This window comes from Coptis chinensis, chromosome 1 (assembly GCF_015680905.1).
Source record: "Coptis chinensis isolate HL-2020 chromosome 1, ASM1568090v1, whole genome shotgun sequence".
NCBI classification, from domain to species: domain Eukaryota; kingdom Viridiplantae; phylum Streptophyta; class Magnoliopsida; order Ranunculales; family Ranunculaceae; genus Coptis; species Coptis chinensis.
In genome coordinates, this window is record NC_141456.1 from 8,320,043 (window position 1) to 8,344,522 (window position 24,480).

Consider the following 24,480-nt stretch of genomic DNA (forward strand, 5'->3'; position numbering starts at 1 on the left):
ACCAAGTAATGGAGTTTGCGTTTGCAACACCTCTCTCCGGGCACCTAAAAATTCGGTAGTTTGCGTTGGCAAAACCTCACAAACAAACAAAAAAATAAAAATAATAATAATAAAAAAAATAAAAATAAAAAATAAAAAAATAAAAATCAATCGGTGCCGTCAATTTCTAGTGTTAGTTTATTTTTGCGCGTCTTTTCGAGTACCTCAATAGTATGTCACTTCCTTTTTATTCTTTGCCGTAAGAAATCAATTTCATCCAACAAAGAGGGGGCGGTGGGGGTGGTGTATGTACGACTACATTCTTACCCCTACAAACGGGTGTCATTGGGTCCCAAAGATTGCACATTGCCACCGCCTACGAATGCGACCGACTCGCATTGCCCACTAAGCAGGCCTATTTTTATTGCCAATCGAGCTAGCCAACTAAACTGGCCTACTTTTATTGCCAACCAAGCTGGCTAACTAAACTGGCCTATTGTTATGGCCAACTAAGCTGGTCGACTTTTTACTGCCCTTTTGTATGGCTAATATAATCGGCCCACTCATCCTGATATGGTAGATTTTGGCATATATACAAACAACGCAAGATATCTTTCTATAAAAAGATCTAAATAAGATTTTAAAGAGATAAACCACCTATAAATATCTCATTTTCATTCCCAAAAGAACTACGATCATTTGAGAGCCTTGATTCCAGATAACAATTTGGATACATAGGTAGCCATTGAAGGTACAGTCTCAACAATTCTACAACAATCTCCCTAACAAGATTGTTAGTGTGTTCGGGTGAGTTCTTACCCAAACAAACTCTATCCTTTCTATTCAACTATGTACTCTTCCATTTAGTTAGATAGATAGGTAGAGAGAATCTCTCAACTTAGTTGTAATATCCTATTTAAATACCTCTAAATCAATAAAGAAAAACATCTTTGAGGAACTTAATCTATGTGTTTTCACATAGATAGTAACATAATCCAAATAAACTGATTGGGCACATAAGTTAACTTACATGAAACAAGAAGTTGTCACCACTGACTCACTGAGCCTCCCCACAATCTTAAGACGAAGAAAGCGAAAGTTATATCTCAAAGTCATACGGTATGAGGATCCATAGACCTTGTAGCCTTTCTTGGTGTTACTACATGCTATTCTCCATACCTAAAATCGATCAGGCCTATAATGTTCAACCAAAGATAGAGAAGCCCCCAAGTTTATTAGATATAATTGATTGGGAAACATGATAAATGAATGAGGGAGGAAGGAAACTTGATAGTACGAAACTTCTCAGTATAGAGGGTAAATGTAAATAGTCCTTCAGAGCTGGGGTGACTTTCTGCATCAATGAGCCAATGAAGTAACCCATCAAGAAACACTGGCTTTTTATTAGAGCAGCATATAAAACAACACTTCTAGCTCTCTCCATGGCGCTTCACCTAATGTAATAATCTTACCTTTCATATATGTTTGGGAATTATCATCAAAGGAGAGCTTAAAAAGTCAAACAACTTTATACTTCTCAGCTATATGATCGAAACCAAAACCAATAGTGGTTCCTCTTTTTCCAGCTTCAAATAGTTCAATCTCTGCTTTAGGCAGTTCCAGGCTTTCTTTCGTCAATAGATTATAGATGAAGAGTGTTTCCACTTTAGAACTCGAAGAAGAAACACATTGCAAGCAATTACAAGAAGACTTCTTATGTTGGGGATCCACTTCAATTTGTTGGAGTTATCCCTCACATGAGGAGAGGAGAGAAATCAGTTCAGCTTGTGTGGAAAAGCAAGAGCGTGCTTCATACCCTCCACAAGCTATTCTGAAGTGTGCCCCGCGCTAAAGTACCTCGACATCGTCCAAGGCAAGAGCGCGCCCCGCACCCTCCACAGGCAAATCTGAAGTGCGCCATGCGCTCAAGCGCCTGGACATTGTCCAAGGCAAGAGCGCGCCCCACGCCCATGCCTAATTTTGGCAGGATTCTATTTTGGTGGAACCGCGAGTTTTGCATTATATGTTGGGGTTTTTGACAAAACCTAACACACATGAGACAACACAGAAGTCAGAGAAAACCCAATCTTGAAAGCTATCAAGATTGAGAGATAACCTTTACAGAGATATAACCTTGTAAAGAGAGAGGAGTGATCTAGTAAGGTGAGAGACTGCAAGGAGTGATTGTAATCTTCCTTCCCACTTTATAAAAGGATTAGTTCTTGTGGAAGTAGGCACCATTGGCCGAACCACGACATATCTTTGTGTTGTGGTTTGCTTTTACTGCTTTACATTATTATCTGTTGTTAATAATTGTTTAGCGAGTTGGGCATGTTAGTTTGGTTGTAGGAAATATTTAGATTGTTGATTGGAGTGGTTATTGTTCAAATATAAGTAATCTGTGTAGTGGGGAATCGATTGGTATCGGTGTTTAACCCAAACAAGTGGTATCGGAGCCAAGTTAGATTTGCCTAGGGTGTTATCCAAATCTTGGTCGGAAGGTGTTTGACAAAACTCCTGAGAGAAGATTTAAGTTTAAATAATTTGTAGAGATGGACAATTCCGTGAACACTCGCATGACGAGTATGAATAGGAAGAACTACACCAATTGGAAAGCCAAGATGGAAGACTTGCTTTATTGCAAGGACTTGACACAACCCATTAAGAATGGATGAGAAAGACCGAAAACGGTTGCTGCGGCTGAGTGTAGCAAGCTTGACAGAAAAGCAATTGGGTACATTCGACAGTAGATTGACGACAGTGTCTTTCACCATGTCTCCCAAGAGACTACAACTTTTGGCTTGTGGAAGAAACTTGAAGACCTCTATGAGAGGAAGTCGGGTGGAAACAAAGTACTGGTCGTTAAGAAGTTTGCCAACACGAAGTATCAAGAAGGTTCTTCAATGTCTGAGGATCTTAACAAAGTACAGAATACCATCAATCAGATACATTTGATGAAGATTAATTTGGGAGATGAAGTTGAGGCTTTGTTTCTATTAGGCTCTCTACCCAAAAGTTGAGAGACGTTAGCAGTCTCTCTATACGAAGCAGCCAAGGATGGAATCGTTACCATGGAGATGGCTACCGCGTCTTTGTTGAATAAGGAGATTAGAAAGAGTTCAAAAGGCAGCTCCTCTCACTCAGAGATCCTTGTCACAGAGAAACGGGGAAGAGGTAGAAACAGGAAACCGTCTCATTCTAGAGGTGATGACATAAGTAAATCTAGGGGTGAAGCTAGAACTCCTAAGGCAGAGAGACAATATTACTATTGTGCCACCAAGGGTCACTTCAGATATGACTGCAGAACACTGAAGAGGGATGAGAAGAATAACTGTGTACATGAAGATATGGTGCAGAGGAATAGAAACACAGGCATAGATACTACCGCACTAGTTGACGACTTAGTGGGAATTGTATCAGATTGTGGTGTGTGCTATCTTAGTACCTCATGCCAGGATACAGAGTGGGTGATAGATATAGGAGCATCCTATCAAGTCACACCGCACATGGAATTCTTCACTACCTACAGCTGTGGTGAATATGGTGAAGTGAAGATGGGTAACAGTGGTGTCTCGAAGATTATAGGCATTGGAGATGTTCATGTAGAAGCCAATGTCGGCTACACCTTGACACTCAAGGATGTAAGACATGTCCCTGACATTCGGCTAAGCCTAATTTCGGCTAGGAAGTTAGATGACGATGGCTTTGTAAACTCGTTTAGTAACATGGCATAGAAACTGAGCAGAGGTTCCATTGTAGCAGCCAGAGGGAAGAAAACTTGCTCTCTTTACAAAACACAAGCTAGTTTGTGTAAAGCATAAGTGAATGTGGTAGAGGAAGAAGCTTCCTCCGAACTGTGGCACAAGAGACTGTGTCATATGGGCGTAAAAGGGATGGAAGTTCTTGCTAAGCAAAAGGCCTTGCCAGACATCAAAAGTACACATTTAAATACATGTACTCACTGTTTGGTAGGAAAACAACACAGGGTGTCTTTCCAAAGATTCCCGTTTCACAGCAAGGACAATGTCCTTGAATTAGTGCACACAGACTTATGTGGTCTTATAAAAGTTAAGTCCCACGGGGGAGCTTTATACTTTGTGACCTTTATTGATGATGCATCAAGAAAGGTATGGGTATATAGTCTGAAGACCACGGATGAAGTACTTGGCATGTTTGAGAAATTCCATAACATGGTGGAAAGAGAGACAGGAAAGTTGTTGAAGTGTATTCGCTTAGATAATGGGGGTGAGTATATTGGGCCGTTTGAAGAGTATTACCAGAGTCATGAGATTCGTCATGAGCAGACCGTTCCCAAGACACCGTAACATAATGGAATAGCAGAGAGAATGAACCGTACCATTGTAGAGAGGATGAGATGCATGCTGTCTCACTCTAAGCTACCTAGAACCTACTGGGTAGAAGCAATGCGTACAGCCGTGCATGTGATCAACCTATCGCTGTCAAAGCCTCTGAATAGTGATTATCCATAAAGAGTATGGTCAGGTAGAGATGTTGATTATGGATACTTAATGGTATTTGGGTGCAGGGCATTTGTGCATATTCCAAAGGATGAGAGATCCAAGCTTGATGGCAAAGCCAATCAGTGCATTTTTCTGGGTTATGGAGATGAAAAGTTTGGTTACAAACTCTATGATTCGATTAACAAGAAGGTAATCCGAAGTCGAGATGTTGTGTTCTTGGAAGACCAAACCATAGCAGACTTTGAGGAGGGTGAGAAGCTACAGGCTTTCACTAATGATCTTGTTGATTTAGAACCAGAAGTTCCTACTGTGAAACGTACAGAAGGCATTGAGAATGCAGAGAACCATGAGTTTGAAGCTCATGATGAGAATCATATTGCTCATGATGGGATAGAACCTATTGGTATAGAGGATGCAGATGAAGTGTATGAACCACCACCAGAGCAAACAAAAGTGCATCCTCCTGAGGCACCAGCAGATAGGGCAAGGAGGTCAGACAGAGAGAGACTAGCTTCAACCAGGTATCCACCACATACGTATGTTTTACTATCTGATGGTGGAGAACCTATGTACTATCAAGAAGCACTTGAAGGTACAGGCAAAAAGAAGTGGTTGAAGGGCATGCATGATGAGATGGATTCTTTGCATAAGAATCACACTTATGAGTTAGTTGAGAAACCGCAAGGACAAAAAATTCTCAAAAATAAGTGGATCTACAAGGTTAAGCATGAGGAGAACAATCCACACCCAAGGCACAAAGCTCGCCTTGTTGTGAAGGGATTTGGTCAAAGTAAAGGTATTGACTTTGATGAGATTTTCTCTCCTGTAGTGAAGATGACTTCTATCCGGGTGGTATTGGGTATGACCGCAAGTATGAACCTAGAGGTTGAGCAGCTAGATGTTAAGACATCTTTTCTTCATGGAGACCTTGAAGAAGATGTCTATATAGACCAGCCAGAGGGGTTTGAGGTCAAAGGCAAGGAGCACCTAATATGCAAGCTGATAAAGAGCTTGTATGGGTTGAAAGCTAACCGAGGCGTGGGTACATAAAGTTTGATTCCTTTATGGCGAAGCAAGGATACAAGAAGTTTGCTTCCGATCATTGTGTGTTTGTTCAGAGATTTCCAGATGGAAATTTCATAATGCTTTTGTTGTATGTGGATGATATGTTGATAGTTTGCCTAAACATTAACAAGATATCCAAACTGAAGAAAGACTTGAGTACGTAAGTCCTTTGAGATGAAGGATTTGGGTCAAGCAAAGCAGATACTTGGGATGCGGATCACTTGTGACAGAAAGAGTAGGAAGTTGTGGCTTTCTTAAGAAAGCTACATTGAGAAGGTGTTGAAGAGATTCAACATGAATTAAGCGAAGCTAGTCAGTTGTCCGCTTGGTGGCCAGTTCCGCATGACCAAAGAGATGTGTCCAAAGGGTGAGCATGAGTAGAGTCAGATGGAAAAGATTCCTTATACATCCGCAGTGGGTAGTGTGTGTACCCTATATCATATTTTTGGTCCAGAACGTACTCGGACCATGGACCAGGAGTGGGACCAGTGGTGGATTAGTCGGGTGGCGGTCAAATAAACACTTTTGGATCATCCGGCCCTCTAATCCGTCAGAGTTCACAACAGGTCCAGGGCCCATCCGGGTGGCCCAAGTTCATGGATCAAATCCGTCCGGATGATTCTGATCGAGTAACCCGATCCGCGGAGGCGAAGAATCCTAGCGCAATCTGATAAGATCTTGCACAAAGATAGAACATCCGTACGGATAATTATGATCAAGTAACTCGATCCGGGGAGGCGATAAATCCTATTGCAATCTGATAAGATCTTGCACAAGGATAGAATGAAATCTTGGGGAATGATCCTATTTTAGATAGGATCGTACTAGGATTCATGAGGAAAGGTAATCTCCGAGAATCATTTTCTTGGCCGCCAAGGCAGAAGATTGCTATATATACGGAGGCTTCTGCAGCTTCCAAAACTACGTTTTAAAAGACTTGATCCCGGATTCCTTACTAGGTACGTAGGCAACCAGAAAGTTGGTGCAGTCTCTCTTCTTCCAAAATACCTAATCCCATCTCTTTCAAGCTTTCGGAAGCACCATTACATCGGGAACGTCGGGTTAACTTTTTGCCCCGACAGGCAGCTTGATGTATGCAATGGTGTGTACAAGACCGGATATTGCTTTCACCGTTGGCGTTGTAAGCCGTTTTCTGTCAAATCCGGGGAAGGAGCATTAGGAAGGTGTTAAGTGGATATTGAGATATCTCAAGGGCACTTCCAAATCATGTCTGTGTTTTGGTGGAAGTAAGCCCTTACTTGAATGCTACAATGATGCAGACATGGCAGGTGATGTTGACTCGATGAAGTCCACCTCCGGTTATCTGGTTACTTTTGCTGGGGAGCAGTTTTTTGGCAATCTAAGTTGCAAAAGTGTGTTGTCATCTTCATTACAGAAGCCGAGTATATTGCAACCACTGAGTGTTGCAAAGAGATGTTATAGATGAAAAGGTTCTTCGACAAACTAGGGCTAAAGCAGAAATAGTTTGTAGTTCTATGTGACAGTCAGAGCGCCGTCTATTTGAGCAAGAATCCGAGTTTCCATTTTAGATCCAAGCACATACATGTGCGTTATAATTGGATTAGAGAAGTACTCGAAGACAAGCATTTGTGTATCGAGAAGATCCATACCGACAAAAGCGGATTGGATATGATTACCAAAGTCTTATCGAAAGGTAAGTTTGATATTTGATGTGCTACTGCCGGAATGGTAGCAGACTCCTCCTATTGATTTGGAAATTGCATAGAGGTATTCCCCCTCACTGTTCAGGAGGGGGAGATTGTTGGAGTTATCCCTCACATGAGGAGAGGAGAGAAATCAGTTCAACTTGTGTGGAAAAGCAAGAGCGCGTTATGCGCCTTCCACAAGCTATTCTGAAGCGCGCCCCGCGCTAAAGTGCCTAGACATCGTCCAAGGCAAGAGCGCGTCCCACGCCCTCCACAGGCAAATTTGAAGCACGCCACGCGTGCTCAAGCGCTTGGACATCGTCCAAGGCAACAGCGCACCCCAAGCCCCGCGCCCGTTGTAGCACAATTCAGAGCGCGCCCCGCGTCTATGCCTAATTTTGGCAGGATTCTATTTTTGCGGAACCACGAGTTTGCATTATATGTTGGGATTTTTGGCAAAACCTAACACACGTGAGACAACACAGAAGTTAGAGAAAACCCAATCTTGAAATGTATCAAGATTGAGAGATAACCTTTACAGAGATATAACTCTGTAAAGAGAGAGGAGTGATATAGTAAGGTGAGAGACTGCAAGGAGTGATTGTAATCTTCCTTCCCACTTTATAAAAAGATTAGCTCTTGTAGAAGTAGGCACCATTGGCCGAACCACGGTATATCTTTGTGTTGTGGTTTGCTTTTACTGCTTTACATTATTATCTGTTGTTAATAATTGTTTAGCGAGTTGGGCATATTAGTTTGGTTGTAGAGAATATTTAGATTGTTGATTGGAGTGGTTATTGTTCAAATACAAATTATCTGTGTAGTGGGAAATCGATTGGTATCGGTGTTTAACCCCAACACAGCTTTCGAAAAAATTCCACAAATTAAGCCGTGACAAGAAGATAAAGTGCAGATATAGTTCCCGTGGACATTAGCAACTGGAATCTCTTTAGCTCTTCACATACCATCTTTTGTATCTACCAGATAAAAGCTGGTTAAGGGTCGCTGATGCTTAGGCTCAAGGATAATGCGAACTGGTAAACACAATGCTCTACTCAAGTGCAAATGAACGAAGTGATGTATCTCTGTCAAAGCATACCAGCCCTTACAAATGCACCTGGATCGCATAACATCCTCTATGGGAAGCCTAGACAAGATATCAGACACAATTTCAGGTAGGAGACGCGATACTGCCTGACCACGGTTACCGATACCCAAGTTAGTTACATCAATTTCAGGCTGAATCCCTTCACTCAGTTTATCAATAGAGAGATTTTTCATTCTTTCTACATTCAAAGCCAATGTTTCCACCTTGTTTTGTGGCACTGAAGATATAAATTCACACACCAAGAATCACTTCTGCCTCAAGAAATATTTGCTTAAAGAAGTAAACTGCTAAAAAAAATAAAGTCCATACAGAAATGAACTAATATCACAAACTCTTTACTCCACAAGGCATTAATCAAAAGTTATGTATTCACATTGATAGTCGAAATTGAATTTTTCTAAATGTTAACGAAATTATATCTCAGCAAAACCCCGACTGGCTGAAGATGAAAACTAGCTTACAAACCCAAACCCAGAAAACCACAATTGGTTTAAGAACATATTGCAATACCAAAATGAAGAACAGCCATAACAGTAAATGAAGTCGCACATTCACAACAAAACTAAGTTATCTAATTCCATTTTATGAAACCCCGTTAGACTACAAACCCATTTTCTGTAACCCCCATTAAAACTACGTTATCAGATACAGTAAACTAAACTGGGAAAGTAAGAGCATACCTTCTCAAAGCTTCAGCGATGGACAGAGCACTTAAAATGGAGAGAGTAAAAATGGAGTTGCTTCCCTCCCACTTTGCCAAATGTGAAGAAAACTTGGGCCTCTACCCAACACGGCCACATCATTTCTTGTTTTGTAATAAGTTGTAACTTGTAACCCAATTTTGTTTTAATTTAGAATTTTAGAGTTGATGACGCTTAATATACTAGCAACAGACCAACAGTAGCGCAATGAGCAATTGGGAGAGTTGATGGGGAAAAAAATGGTGTACTAAACAAAAGTAGGACCAAATGCTTGAAACGATCCATTCAGAGAGACTAGAACAAATGCAAATGCCAATATTATTATCATTAGTTCATTGCAAGTTTACTGCTTACAATATCTCATAAGCAGAATCAGATGCAGATCTTCTATTAGAGTAGTTAGACCCAAAGACTTACTAGTGGCAAAGAACTTGTTTAATTCTTACAAAACACCATGGAAAATGAACATAGTCCCCTACAATTACAAACTTTTTTTTTTAGGTTTCAATTACTTTTAGTAATCCCCAACAATCTCAACCGAAGTTTTTGGGCAGCATGGTCCTGTTACAGGGATTGGACATGAATGTTTTCAACTTTCCACCCAAAGACATTAACCAGGTAACTGTTGAACCAGCATGGTCCTGTTACAGGAATTGGGCATGAATGTTTCCAACTTTCCACCCAAAGACATTAACCAGTTAACTGTTGAACCAGCTTGGACTCCGTTTTGGGCTCTATTTGTGGTGAGAGCTGAGCAGGCACCATAAGCAAAAACTGCACTATTACATTTGAGATTCTACGCTGATAATAAAAGATCTTGATAATAAATGAAAATTGATAATCTATCCAAAATTGACACCGCAAAGCATCTTTCATTCCTAAGGGAAATAAACTACAAAAACTTCACATTCAACTACATATAAAAAATCAACAGCCTTGGCTCGAAACCACCTATAAACTTTAGGTGTATTAAGCATCTATGCTTCAGTGCTAAGCACATCCTCTTCTTCCCATCTTTATTTTTTTGGCTTGCTCTTTTTCCCATCTTTTGATTCTTCTCATCTCTTTTCTTTTTGCTCGCACTTCTTCCCATCTTTTGATTGTTTTTATAAGATGTTGATTCATCGCACTGAGATACAACCCCTTCTCTTCCATATTTTCAAACAGCTTGTCAGCTGTTCTCCAGTCTAAACCCTTGGGGGTACACAGAGATTGAATCATCTTATTATACTCTTCAGCATTTGGATAAACACCATAGTCCTGCATCTCAATCAATAACTCGACAGCCTTATCGAATTCCTCGAGCTTGCAATACCCTCGAGCAAGTATATGGAATGTAACGGGGCAAAGCTTTGCATGCTTCTTCTTTGCTTCGGATAAAAAGCTACGCGCTTCACCCATTTGACCTCCTTTCACAAAATCACTCATGAGTACACTATAAGTAGACACATTTGGTCTCAGACCTCTGCTCTCCATCACCTTCAACAATCCCATCGCCTCATCCAAGTCTCCAGCCTTCAAAAGCCCATTAATGATCGAATTGAATACTGCACTGCCTGGTGATGGGCCTTCGTCGATCATCTTAGATAACACCTTCTTTGCTTCTTCAATGTCTTTAATTCTACAAAGACCACCAATAACACAAGAGAAGGGCTTCATTGCATACTTGCGCACATTTCCTGAGAAATCATTCAGCAATTCCAAAGCTAACTTCACAGTATCATCCTCTTTACACAGAGAACAGATTAAAAAATTAACAACCGTTTGAGGAGGGCATTTGTTCTTCTCTTTCGCCATCAAATAAACCAAATGCGCATCCTTTGCCTTGTTTCCTATACAGAAACTACTGATAGTACTGCCAATCTTACTATCAGGTAAGTCTCGTGCATTGAGCATCCTCTCACAAAAAGGCAACGCTCGATCATAAATGGAACGGCGACACAATGCTTCAATCGTCAAATAATAAGAATCCACATTCGGTTCACAAATGAAATCCTCAAACTTGTTAAGCACTTCTAAAGCAGCCTCCCCTTGACCCAACTTCCAAAACAAAGACATCACTTCATTCAGAATCCTAGTACTCAATACACCAACATCATTCTCACCAATCTCATTAACCAAATCCCACAATGCATAAACATCTTTCTTCCTAATACAAGTTCGAAAAGCTCGAACGAGGCTACCCACGACACGAGTACTTGTCTTCAACTTATATTTCTTCAAACCCCATTTATAAAATCTAATCAAACTATCACCTGGAACAAGTGGTGTCTCTATTACTCTAACCATAAATTCTTCATTTATAGTTACACCCAATTTATTCAAAATAGCCACAAGTGGCCTATCTAAACTACTCTGAAGAACAGATAACACCCTCTCAACTTCATCAACTACTTGTTCATCTCTTTCAACACTTTCTTCTATATTAAAACCCTTTCGTTCACGATTTGAGACATCCAAAATTTGATTTTGATCATTAGAGAAAAACCTAGGGCTTTGAGAGTGAAAAATTGAGAAATGAAGTAATGATGGGGGTTTTGGTTGTACCTGATTTCGAATCAAATGAGCTACTTGTTTTGAGTATTTGATTAGGTAATTCGATCTCCACATTTTTTTTTTCAATCTCTCTCTTGACTTGTTCACGATTTGAGACAGTGTAATTCCTTTGGGCTTTTGTTTGGGCTATACGTTTTTGGGTTTTTAAAAGCCCAAGTTCCCGAATCTTCTGTTACAGCTAGGGGTGACTTCGGAACGGATCGGATCGGATTAACCTCCTTCGGAATTTTTCCAAAAAAAATTCGAACATAATATGCTAGCCAAATCCGATCTAATTTTTTTTCGGATTCAAAATATATTTCCAATTTCGGAACTTTCGGAATAAATAACGGAAAATTTCGAATCTTGGTAAATTTTCAAAGATCTCTTTACTTTCAATTATTTTTGGAATACCATACGCCAATGTTCATTGTAGGGAGAGAAAACCATGTCCACAACACCAATGTACCAACAACAATACGCATTTGTTTATTGAGAAAACCATTTTCATTCAAACAAGTGATCCAAGAAAAAACGAGAAAAAGAACCTGCAGCCACCAATAGCAAGCATTGCATTCTGTTGAGGTCTGGGTATTTGTAATGTTTCAATCTTTTTTCGTGTATGAAAATTGAAGCGTAAAGTGTCTGCATAAATAATGGATTATGGTATTGGACTCAAAGTAGCTTTACATAATATTCTATCTATTGGAATTTGGCTTTTAGATTGGTCTGGAAGTCATTGTATGACTCAATAACATTTTTTTTTACATCATTGTTGTTATGGCGGGCGCTGTTATAATGGCAAAGATAGAGTGGTCCAATTCAAGTGGGGAAGTAGCGGCTAGGTTATGTTTTTGTTTTGTTTTTGGAAGTAAAAAACTAGAAAATGAATGAACGGTCGAGATCTAATCAAGTGGATAGTGAGAGAAGTATATATTTTCGGAATAAATTGGCAATAATATCGGAAATTTCGGAATTTTCGGATCGGATTGGATTTTAGAATTATATCCAAATCCGATCCAATTTTTTCTCGGAATTTTCAGAAATCGGAAAAATCGCCCATGAAAACTACACCCAGAGCGAGACCAATTTCGGGTCGGATTTCGGAAAAATCGGAAATTCGGCAAAAAGAGACACCCCTAGTTACAGCATTCCCAATGCAAATGAATATCAGGTTATAATATTCACCTCCAAATAGTCAAAAACTTTTGCCCAATGCAAATGTGAATATCAAGGTGACTATTTTCCCAAGTCAAAACATAAATGAAATCTTCAACTGAGATAGTAGCTAAGTTGGGAACTTCGGACGGAATGTTTTATTCCGTCTCGTGGGATGTTTAATTCCATCCGCGCGCATTTTTTGGATTTTTTCATTCAGACGGAATCAAACATCCCGTCCGAGAATAATAGTCACCTTTGCATTGGGCAGCCTCACCTTGCTTTATTTTCACCAAAACGGTGAAAATAGGGGAAATAGAAATGACGTGGAGGTGAATAAGAGTGGCTTACATTGGGAATGCTCTTATCAATTCAGTGAGGAAGTCTTTATATATATATTATAGCTATAACCTCTTGACTCTATTTTTCAAGGCTTCACAGAGTCTCTAATTTTTTGTAAACTCTAATACTAATTATGAAAAAAAATGAATTCAAAATCCTTAGATATATCTATTATCTTTATATATATATTATAGCTCTACCATCTTCAATTGAGGAAGGATTTCTAGAATGTCCACGTGTCATGACTAATTAAGAAAAAAATATGAGATAAAATAGGAAACAAATGTTTATCTTTATTCTTAGATATCTCTACTAGTAGCATATCCTATAATGATCGTGGCCTCTTAAATTCATTCAGGTTTTTTTCTTACGCATAATGCCCCTGAATAAATAATTAAATCAAAACACCTAAATACCATTTACAAGGATAACTTGGTCTTTTTCTGCTTTTGTTAATATATGGTACTCATATTGTCCTTAAATGAAACTACTGGTTAGTACTTTAATTAAGAGTAATCGGTCATTTTATGTGTTGGTAAATTAAAAAACCAAATCCACACCATCAAATCAAATTGTACGCCACCATAAATACAATTAATTATACAATTAATTAGCAATTTGATTAGGTTATTAAATAAGGAAATTAATGAGACTTTTAGAAAATGAAAAGACGAGAGAGAGAGAGAGTGCAAAGTAAGTAAACCATCTATTATTTTCTTCTCGCTAACCCAAAATCTATCCAATCTTCCAACTCCCTAATCTCTCCGTTGCCGATTATTGAAAAAAAAAACTTGATATTGATCTTTTTGTTAATTCCCATTTTGATGATCCATGAGATTGTTGTGAAAGTTGATCTCGCTCTTTTTCTTTCTAACTTATTAATGGAAGCAATTTGAAAACAAACAATCAAGCTCAGATAACACATCCCCATGGAGCGCTGGAATTTCATTTATCTCTCTTTCGGTCCATCACATTTGGTTGTATATTATTTGTTTTAGGTAGGTTTGATTATTGGCAAGGGAGGAGAGACCATCAAAATTTTGCAGACGAGATCAGGGGCACGCATCCAGGTAGTTGATATCGTAAGGTAGATGGATTTTGCATATTTGTGTGGTTGAACTTCACAGATGCTAGATGCTGACTTTCTTTTTCTGTTTAGCTTATACCCCAACATCTTCCTGATGCTGATCGTTCCCTGGAAAGAACTGTTAGAGTTACTGGCGATAGAAGGTAGATTGATGCCGCAAGAGAGATGATTAAGGAAGTTATAAATCAGGTTGGTTTATAAACTCTCAGTTCAAATGGTTTATTTATTGCGAGTCCCATTATCTTTTGCCTGATGGTGTATAATATACATGTATTTAGCTGAAGTACTCTGATTGGTACCAATGTGATGTGCCATACTGGAGAGTACTCAGAAGCATAATTAGCTCTTGTCTGCATTTGTCTTGATAAATGATTATGCGCTTATTAGATTATGTGAATATCTCTTTATGTACATATGTGCATGAACGCACCTACAAGTGCAAGTTGATGTGAATTAATTGTAATTAGGTATGAAAAAGGATAGCTAACCTCTGTACTTTCCAACCTATTCTTGATGTTTAAGTGCTTTCACCATTTTAGTAGCTTAGTGTTTTGGAATATGTATGGCAAATATTTATGCTTGCATTAGGGATTCTCATGACAGTTGTATCTCACTCCAGATAGGTAGGTGTCCTAGACTACTTGGTAGGTTATTGATTCATGTTAAAAAAATTGGACCTTGTGAAAAGTATAAATGAGATTGTAACTGGAAGCTTCTTTTGTGTTTCCATTTTAATCTGTACTGGTTAGTGTCTATAGGAGAAAAGTGTGTATCTGCAAGCATGTATTCTTGTATCTTTTGCGTATCTTTTTAATAAAAGCTTATGTTGCCCATGACGTCCTATGATTTTTTTCTTTTCTAAAACCTCTTGGACTTTATGGACATCTATAACATATTCTCCAAAAATCAATTTGGTTTTAAAAGAAGCCTACTTTGGTAACCTTCTCCTTTTCAAAAGTTTTTCGTGCATAGTCTATAAATGTAGTGGAGGCCTTAAATTCCTTTTTCTCATTGACAATTTCAAAATCGTATTCTAGGTATCTATTTTTATAAATTGCACAAACTATAGTTACGTAGCCCCAAGTTAATATTTTCTTGCAAAAATGGGTTTATCTTTTGTCAACTTTGAGTTTACTGCCCCCGATTGCAATAATAGATGATCCTTTTCCAAATACATGATGGGTTTAGAGAAATAAATTTATTTTTTGTGGATTTTTCTTTGTGGTTTATACTTTTGTGGATAGTGATGTTTAATTTATTTTCCTTCATGAATCTGAGATTCCATTGATTTCTATATGAATCTGTTCTTACGGTGAAGAGTTTTGTCATGCAATATCCATGAGGTTTCCGTATGGACTGGTCGAGTTTGAAGAGATATATGCCATTGTTTCTGTCAAACAAATAATACAAATTTAATAGCTTGATGTTGTTTTATGGCTGGGTTTAAATGTTGAGCTTCAGTAAAGTAATGGTCATGAAACTTAAGACAGTGAAATAAAAAAATTTGAATTATGGCAGACAATTCAAGTATGTGTGTGTTGAAAAGGGGGGACTACAGTTTTTTCCTGAAAATTTTCGGTACTAGATGGGTGGGTTGGGTAAGAGCTATTCACTTATTTATAGGCAAGACAAAAGAGGTACTAACATCTGGGACATCTATCAATTAAGAGAACAAGAAGAGAAGGGATAGTTGTTGATTCATCTTATATGAAACTCTTCTTACTAATCACTTTCGAGGGCTTTGGTATCTCTGTTCTTTTTTTGAATATTTTCATGGTTGCTAATCTGAAACTGTTGGAAACAAATTTCAAATCTTAGGTTCTTCCATGTCAGTTTCGAAGCAAGATTAAAAAATGAAATTCTCTTGGTTGTTTTAACCCATGCATCTTCTACTACAGATTTTGCAAACTCTTTTAGTTTAGGGCATGACTTCGTCAAGGGGTGGTAGTGGAATGGGAGGTGACGGAGGAAGTAGCAGTTGGGTTTCAAAAGCAATGGTGAAGGACAGGTCATAAATATGCACTTATTATGTGGGGTGCTTCAAATAGTGAGGCACACGAGGTAGTGGATGTGGACTTTTGCAAAAATGACACTCAAAATGCTCTCACTAGTGAAACAAGTAAAGTCCATACCGAGGAGTTGGAGGAGAGTGACAACGAGATTTTTGAAAATAGTAATGCGAGCAGAAATTCCCATAAGAAAAGGCAAAGGAAAGTGCGTATGTTGCATGACATCTTAAAAAGCGCTCCTCCGACTCTGTCCGGCCAATCTTATGGTTTCAAAGAAGATAACAACATCAATATCACCGAGGTAGAGGCTACGCAATCAAGTGATGGAAGTGATGTATCACTTGGTATTGATCTTAATCTTAGTCCCACCAGGCAGGTGGCTAAGAAAAAGAAAAATGTCATTCCCGATGAAGACGACTCCTTGCAAATGAGTTTCCAAAAGGCTATACCTGAGAATTTGGTAAATGCTGATGCAGCAGATTAACAGGCTACTTCTCATAAAAAGAAAGGAAAAATGTCTCAGTGTGTTGATGTGGAGTCTGCCTTGATGCCTTCGCAAGGGTATCACTGTTTGAGTCGTGTTCAAACTAGAGATGAAAATGTTCAAACTGAGACCTGAACTGGTTTCTCTTGCACCAACAAAAGATGTGTTTATTGGAAGAGGTATTAAAACTCACATGGAGAGACAACATAACGGGGGAGAACTTATTGAAAACAATAATGCATTTGTGAACTCTCAGTCTGAAGTCCCACATCGGTGGGAAAGAGTTAGCATACCTCAACTGGAGAGTGGGGCCTCTGCGCTACAGGACCAACCACAGGTATGAACATTTATTCATATACTCATCAGTAAAACTCATTCATACTTGAATCTGTACGTACCTTGCTTTATGCCTTTCTATAATTGTTTTTTATTTACTATACTTCATCTAAAACAATTAGCATGTTGTGAATTGAGAGTTCTTGAAGTTTCATATATTGTGACAACACGTGAGTAGAATCAGATTTTTCGTTTAATTAGGTGATAGAAAGAAGATCTTCCAATTTCCAATTTGTAGTACAATTTCTGTCACATTCTATGTTAGCATGTGTGACCTTGAGTTTGGAGTATCATTTGTTTGGCTACATAAACTTTCCAACGAATCAAGAACCTCAAAATGTAAAATTAAGTTTTATTTTATTCCTTTTTAGTTTAGTTTTACCAACTCAAACTGCCCATTGAAGCAATTTTTTTTTTTTTTTTTTTTTTTTTTTTTTTTCTCTTTGCTATATTCACATCAAAACGTGAATGCTCCGAGGAACCTGAAATCCCTAGCATTGTTACCTAGGTAGCATTTAGAACTTTGTAAGATCATTTTATTACATCTTTTAGGCGATACTGTGCTGAAATTTCTTAGTAGAAGGGATAACATTTTCTTTGAGCTGAAATCGTGTCTTTTCTTACTTTTGTTAGTATTCCGTGCTTATTTTTTCATGTATGCTACCCTAAATACAATATGTACTTCATGCTTGACTTAGAAACTCAGAGTTTTTTATTTTAATTTATTTTTGCTCTCACCCTCTTCTCTTTGATTAATTGCTACTATGGATGGACTTGATCAAATTGAAAGAACATACCTGTATATATATATATATATATATATATATGAATTGAAGTAATTATTTCAAGCTTCCTCTGGTGCACGTCATTGTCAGAACCTTCCTATTGTAAGAATGATGGACATTCTGAAGCAGCAGTGTGATCAAAGGACCACTGAAACTTCTCAACGGGCAGCTTCAGATCACAATCTTATGGAAATGGAAGATGTTGAGCAAACTGCCAATATTCTGCATGAGATGCGTCTACGTGGAAGTGGGAGCCGCAATTGTTTGTCAGGAACAGTGAATAACAGATTGATGGAGACCAATCCGATGAGTTACAGTGAAATTAAAGAAAGCGGATTGCTACAAGAGAAGACTTCTCAAAAGCACAAAACTAAGGACAACAAAGAAGGCAGCAGCAGTGCAACAGCTAAGAGAGTGGGATCTACCAAACAGATGCAATCAAATCGATATGGTTCTCTCAATAGTGGACACAACAGAATCCATTCCTTGCCAGTACGGTCTCCAGAACTGGCGCAGACCTCAAGGGGATTCGCTCCATTTTTGCCGAAGTCCTGTTGCCTGCATATAGATCTTTTGTTAACATAGGGACAAAGTCATGTCAATGAGAGTATGATAACAGGAGAAGCCCGACCCGTGGCAAAGAAAAAGTGTGATGCAGTGATTGGAGGGACTTTGAATGAGAATGGTGTATTACATGTTCAAGCAACATGAGTTGGGTCTGCAAGTGCCCTGTCACAGATTGTTCGACTTGTGGAATCAGCAAAGATGGCCAAAGCTCTCATTCAGAAATTTGCTGACCGTTTTTCTAAGTATTTTGTGCCTCTGATAGTATTTACTTTTGCCATTTTCTTCTTCCCTTTCAGTTTGTTAGAGATTTCTCTTTTTCTTTTTCCTTTTTTTTTACTCGCAAAGTTCGAGAAATTTGTTCTTGGATAAATTTAGCCAATTAACTTTTTTATACATTTCAATAATGGAAAGACTAAAAGGATAACGGACCATTTTTTTTAACAGCTTATTGTAGACAACATTACAATTCAGTGTTCCTCAAGTGTTGGACCATTTGGGGATTGGATCAATAATCTTTATTGTGAAGTTGAATAATTTTCATAGCCCTACTGAGTTTAGTTAGACAGTACGAATAATTTTGTCTACTATCTGTTTTGAATCAGTGTTGCTCCATTTAGAATCTTATGATATCTTATACTTTTGCAGATCATTACACTTTCGTTTCCCACTTGGCTCACCTGGTATATGGCCGGTAAACTTAGTTGGTACCCCAAATCTTGGATACCTTCTTCAATGCATAGTTAGCTTTCAACTGGCTCTTCAGTTTGGAATATCTGTTATCGTCATATACTTGCAAAAAGTTGTATTGATCAAAGCTTTCAGCCTGGCAACTCCCACTGCAGTTATGGTTGGTACTGGAGTTGGTTCTTCTCAAGGTGTATTGATCAAAGGTGGCCTAGCACTTGAAAGTGCCCATAAGGTCAGCTTGACAGTTTTCTATAACTTCATGACAACTATATATACTAGAATGATGGGAAAATGTTTCCAAGTAAATAAGTATTACCACTATCGGATGTTACTTAACATAAAGATATGTTTGCTACTGTTTTTTCTCATCTGTCAAACTAACTCTTGGATACTAAATTGTGCTTTTAAATCCAATTTTCTTCTGAAAACTCAATTGCTATGTGATGACCCAACTGCATAACTAATTTCTTACTACAGAAAAGGACGAAAGCTGTTGATTAATAATTCATTGCGGTCTTTGACTCATTTTTGTGGGTGAAACGGAAACTAATTAGCAATCTAAGATGGTGATTAGGGGTTTTACTTTTGCTTAAATTTTTATAAATGAGATAGGAAAAGATAAGATAAATGTGCATATGCTTAGAAGTTGTCTCTCCAACTGACACTGGATTTGCATCTTGGGAGCAGTTGTTGTGTTCATTAACTACTGGTGATTTAATGCAATTATTACGGCATACCAGTACTCTATACCTAGTGTGACTTTGCTAGACTGCTTCACAATACCATGGGTTATTATTTTGACATGGATCTTCATCGGCACTCGATATCCTTAGGGCAGTTCTTCGGTGTTGTATTATGCATAGGAGGCCTCAGTGTAGTTGTGCTCTCAGAAGCAAATGAGTATGGTTCAAGTCACTAATTCTTCACGTACGACATTCATAAAATCTACTATTTTAGTACCTTTATTAGTTCTTCGGTGTTAGAGATGACGTGTGCATAGATACTGTCACACATAAAATCCTAAATTCAGTTTCAACATTTACTCAATATCGTTGTGACAATCGTCGCAATTAGATGGAAGATATTTGGATATGAGTATAAATGAAAATAACAATTCATATTTCAGTTGCATGACTCGTACTGCTTCTTTTATCTAGGATCGGTGTCGTTGCTTTGGAAAGTAAAATATTGAACATATTGGATTGTGATGGTCAGATATATAAGTTTGTGCTTCTACTACAGAACACTATTCCAACATCCAAGTGCCATATTACTTGCTCGGAGGATTTGCTAGCTTGAAGCAATATGCAGTTCACAAGGCTTCATCCTTTCTCTTCTGACATCATAGCTCAACCCTTTTTTCTCTTACCATGTATATCACCATTTTTTTTAATTTGCTACCATGTATTTGAGATACACAAATAAATATTTTTGTTTAAATATTCAAAATTTTTGTTGTCTACGTTCTACAACACATGTCATCATGCCAACCGACATTGCGAAATACCAGAGCCAATATCCTCGATTAAATAGAAGCAATTACTCAAGACTACGTCTCCAGTTTAGGCTCATCGAGCGTGCCCCATTTTACCTAAGGGTTGGATATTGATTTCAGTGAATAGCATTACATAGATGCTTTTGATGCACTAACCTTTTATCTTTGTCGTTTGCAACGTGCAATTGCTAGGATGAGAGGCTCAAAGTACATGTTATTTGGAACTATACTTACAAGTTTATTGCTTAGGTATGTCTGGAAATCAAATAGAAATGGAGTTCCATTCAATTCAAAATTTAAACAGCTGCCAGTGTCTGCTCAGACATAATATCAATTGTAAGTGTGCTCACCCAAATTATATTTACACTTTTTGGCAAGTTTTGTCTAACATCGCGTGCATAGCACGAGCATCTTGCTAGTATATTATAGTTATACCCTCACCAATCTATTTTTTGAAGCACTCCCAGAGACTCCAGTTTTTTTTTCTAAACTATATTACTAATTATAAAAAAAAATATGATATAAATAAGGAAACAATCCCATCTAGAGTTTCACAGAGTCTCTAATTTTTTCTAAATACTATAACTAATTATGAAAAAACAATCTCATTTAGAGTTTCACAGAGTCTCCAACTTTTCCTAAACAATATAACTAATTACGAAAAAAAAAAAATAGGTGACAAAAAACTAAATTGCTAAAAACAATAGTTTCCGCCGAAAACGATTTTTCTAAAACCTTTTCGATTTGATGCGCTATCCACTGTGGGATTTAGACATTTATTCATAGTTAAGGATTCCAAAAATCACAATTATGGCCACAATAATTATGACATATTTCAATTCCTTAGATATATATTATAGTTATACCCTCACCAATCTATTTTTGGGAGCACTCGCAGAGACTCAAGTTTTTTTTAAACTCTATTACTAATTATAAAAAAGTAGAATATAAATAAGGAAATAATCCCATCTAGAGTTTCACAGAGTCTTCAACTTTTTCTAAACACTATAGCTAATTACGAAAAAACAATCTCATCTAGAGTTTCACAGAATCTCCAATTTTTCCTAAACAATATAGTTAATTACGAAAAAAATATGAGAAAAAAAAACTAAATTGCTAAAAATAATAGTTTTTGCCGAAAACGATTTTCCTAAAACCCTTTCGATTTGATGCGCCATCCACTGTGGGATTTTAGATATTTATTCATAGTTAAGGATTCTAAAAATCACAATTCTTGCCACAATAATTACGACATATTCCAATTAAATTTATGAATTTATAATTTTTCAACACTATAATGTAATTTCAACATATATATGTAGTCATTCTCTAAAAAGTAGCTACTTAAGTTAATTTAAAATAAGTATGTAAGTAAAATTTCACCTATAAAATGAATTCAAAGCTAATTTTTTGTAGTTTTTTTTTTTTTTAGCTAGGTAAGAATGAATAAATATAAATAAAAGAAGTTACATGGTGTAGGGAAGAGATCTTCCACGATTCAAGCTCTCATGCACTCTCCATTTCCCAATCAAGGAAACGAAGACTGATCACTCATTAGTATCTAAAAACACCCCATAAGGCATTTCCCATTTCTTAACCCGGTCGGGGCTTACCATTGACCACTTGAGCATTTGTATTTGTAAGTCTAGCTCCGGCTTTGGAAAGCGATCTCTTTGTAGTGTTTCCTTCCCTCCATATGTGAGTGATTTTGAAATCTTTGAAGTTGTCAGACAATTTGTCCATCTTGGTGTTATGTCCCATGGTAGAAAGTTAGATCCAAATGCCCCGACGGCGAAATCGATTCTACCCGGACTAACAAATCCTCGAGTGATAGACGGTTCTACTCCTTCAAGAATGGCTAGACATTCAGCCCTATAGTTGTTATCTACTCCAATGGATCTCCAATATGTGAGCTTGAACCCACCTTCATGATCTCTCGAAACTTACCCCCTAATCCAAAAATGCCCAAAGCACTTCCATCAATCTTGGTCGTTTGGTTTTGAGGTAGCCAAATGCCTTGTTTGATATTAGGTTATTGAATGCGGTCTCAAAGAAACATTCAAAGCAACACCCACAAATTTATCTCTTTCATTATTAAAGGAAAAGGCCTTTGACAATAATGCACAATAGACTTGATATCTAATCGGGGCTTTACACATGTTCATGTCCCTTGGCTTTCCTTCAAAATGGATACTATTTCTCAATTTCCACAAAGATACCAAAGTACTTGTTTCAATCTTGGACTCCAAAGTCTTGCGACTCTAATAGCCGATAAAGCTATTGAAGTTCATAGAAATCTGAAATCTGCTTGTAGTCCATGCCATAAAGCTTGAACATTCCCGAGTATATATGTTGAAGGTTTTCCAAACCTTACATAATCTGCATGAAGAAGCAAGATGAACACCACTTTTTTTGAACCATACTATCGGTTGCCCTGATTCTAATGAGCTTCCAAGCATTTGCGGCTAGTCTCGGGTGAATATGGGAGTTCGGATACTTTTGCCCGATTGGGTTGGCTTTCCTTCTTATGGAGTCGAAGGCAGATTTACAAGTGAATCTACCGTGAGTGTCCCGAGACCGAACCATATAATCTTCATGTTCGTGAGGCTCCTCTATGAACATTATCAATACTCGGACCCGGTTGCATCCAACATATTTTTGTAAAATAGGAGGGAATGGACCAATTGTTGTTAACTAGGATAGAGTTAACCTTTGCATTAAAGCCCTTCGATTCATAGAGTGAGTTCAAGAGATGTTTGAAGAGAGGTCGAGTGAGCCATTATCTCGATGAGATCGGCTTTAAGCGCCATTACCAATCACCCATTGGCTCCTAGATTTTACTTCTAGGAGGGCCAGCACCGAGGCCAAATTGAAGATGCTTTGTAGTATTGACAAATATCTCCATCCCTAGAGAAGTATTTCAGCTTCATGAATGTTGCAAAATCATCCACTTCGGTTAAAATTCTCCATGCAAGTTTCATTAGCATAGAAGAGTTAATATCTCGTAATCTTCTAATGCCAAGGCCTCCTTCGTTGAGTGGTTTGCAAACTTTCTCCCAACCGATTGTTGTGGCCCCTTGACCTTGGCGGATCACCCATAGGAAGTTCCTCATAGTTCTCCTGCTTCTATAATGATAGAAGATGGCCATTTGTAAATGGACATATTGTACCTGAGGATACTATTAAGGATTTAATAAGGATTACTCTGCCTTGAAACGACATCATAGACCCTTTCCAGCTAGTCAATTTCTTCTTGATTCTATCCAGGACTGGGGCTACCAGCGATCTAGTGACTCTCTTTTGGTCTAAGGGAACTCCCAAATACTTTTCAGGCAAGGTCCCTTCAGCAATACCAAATTCATAAATCACTTTATCCTTCCTTCTTTGAGTGAAGCCTCCCATAAAGATTTTGCTTTTTGTCTTGTTTAAAGCCTGGCCGGAGGCTAGCTAATAGACTTCAAGAAGGTTAAAAAAAAGTCTCAAACATCGAATGTCACCATTTAAGAAGAGAATAATATCATCTGCAAATAAGAGGTGAGATGGAGTTGCAAGACCTCTAACAAAAGTAAGAGGTTTAATCTTGTTATCTTGTTAACGAGTGCAAAGCCTCTGCTAAGAACATCTTCTGCCATAGCAAAGAGTAACGGGGACAAAGTGTCATCCTGTTTGAGACCTCTTTGCATGGGAAAAAAACCAATTGGATCACCATTCACAAGAATAGAAATTCGAGTAGATTTCATAATTGCATGAAGCCATTTTAACCAAATATGGGAGAAGCCCAACCTAGAGAGAACCTCAAAGAGAAATTCCCAACTCATAGAGTCATAAGCTTGGGAAATATCAAGTTTAATAGCCACATTACCTCCATGTCTTTTGATGTGTAACTCATTAAAAAGTTCCGAGGCAAGACCAATGGTTGATTGAGAGCATCGAGAAGGTACAAATCCCACTTGTGCTTTAGAAATTTTTTGTAGTTGTGAAGCACTAACCATAA

General features: G+C 38.0%; 1 protein-coding gene across 1 annotated transcript; it reads right to left on the minus strand.

Annotated features, from left to right (window-relative positions):
* Nucleotides 1-9,991: 9,991 nt before the first annotated feature.
* On the minus strand, nucleotides 9,992-11,611 carry LOC147521866 (small ribosomal subunit protein mS80 (rPPR6)-like). The gene has a single exon (XM_086566485.1). The coding sequence runs from the start codon at nucleotides 11,609-11,611 to the stop codon at nucleotides 9,992-9,994; it is 1,620 nt and encodes a 539-aa protein (XP_086422611.1).
* Nucleotides 11,612-24,480: the final 12,869 nt, after the last annotated feature.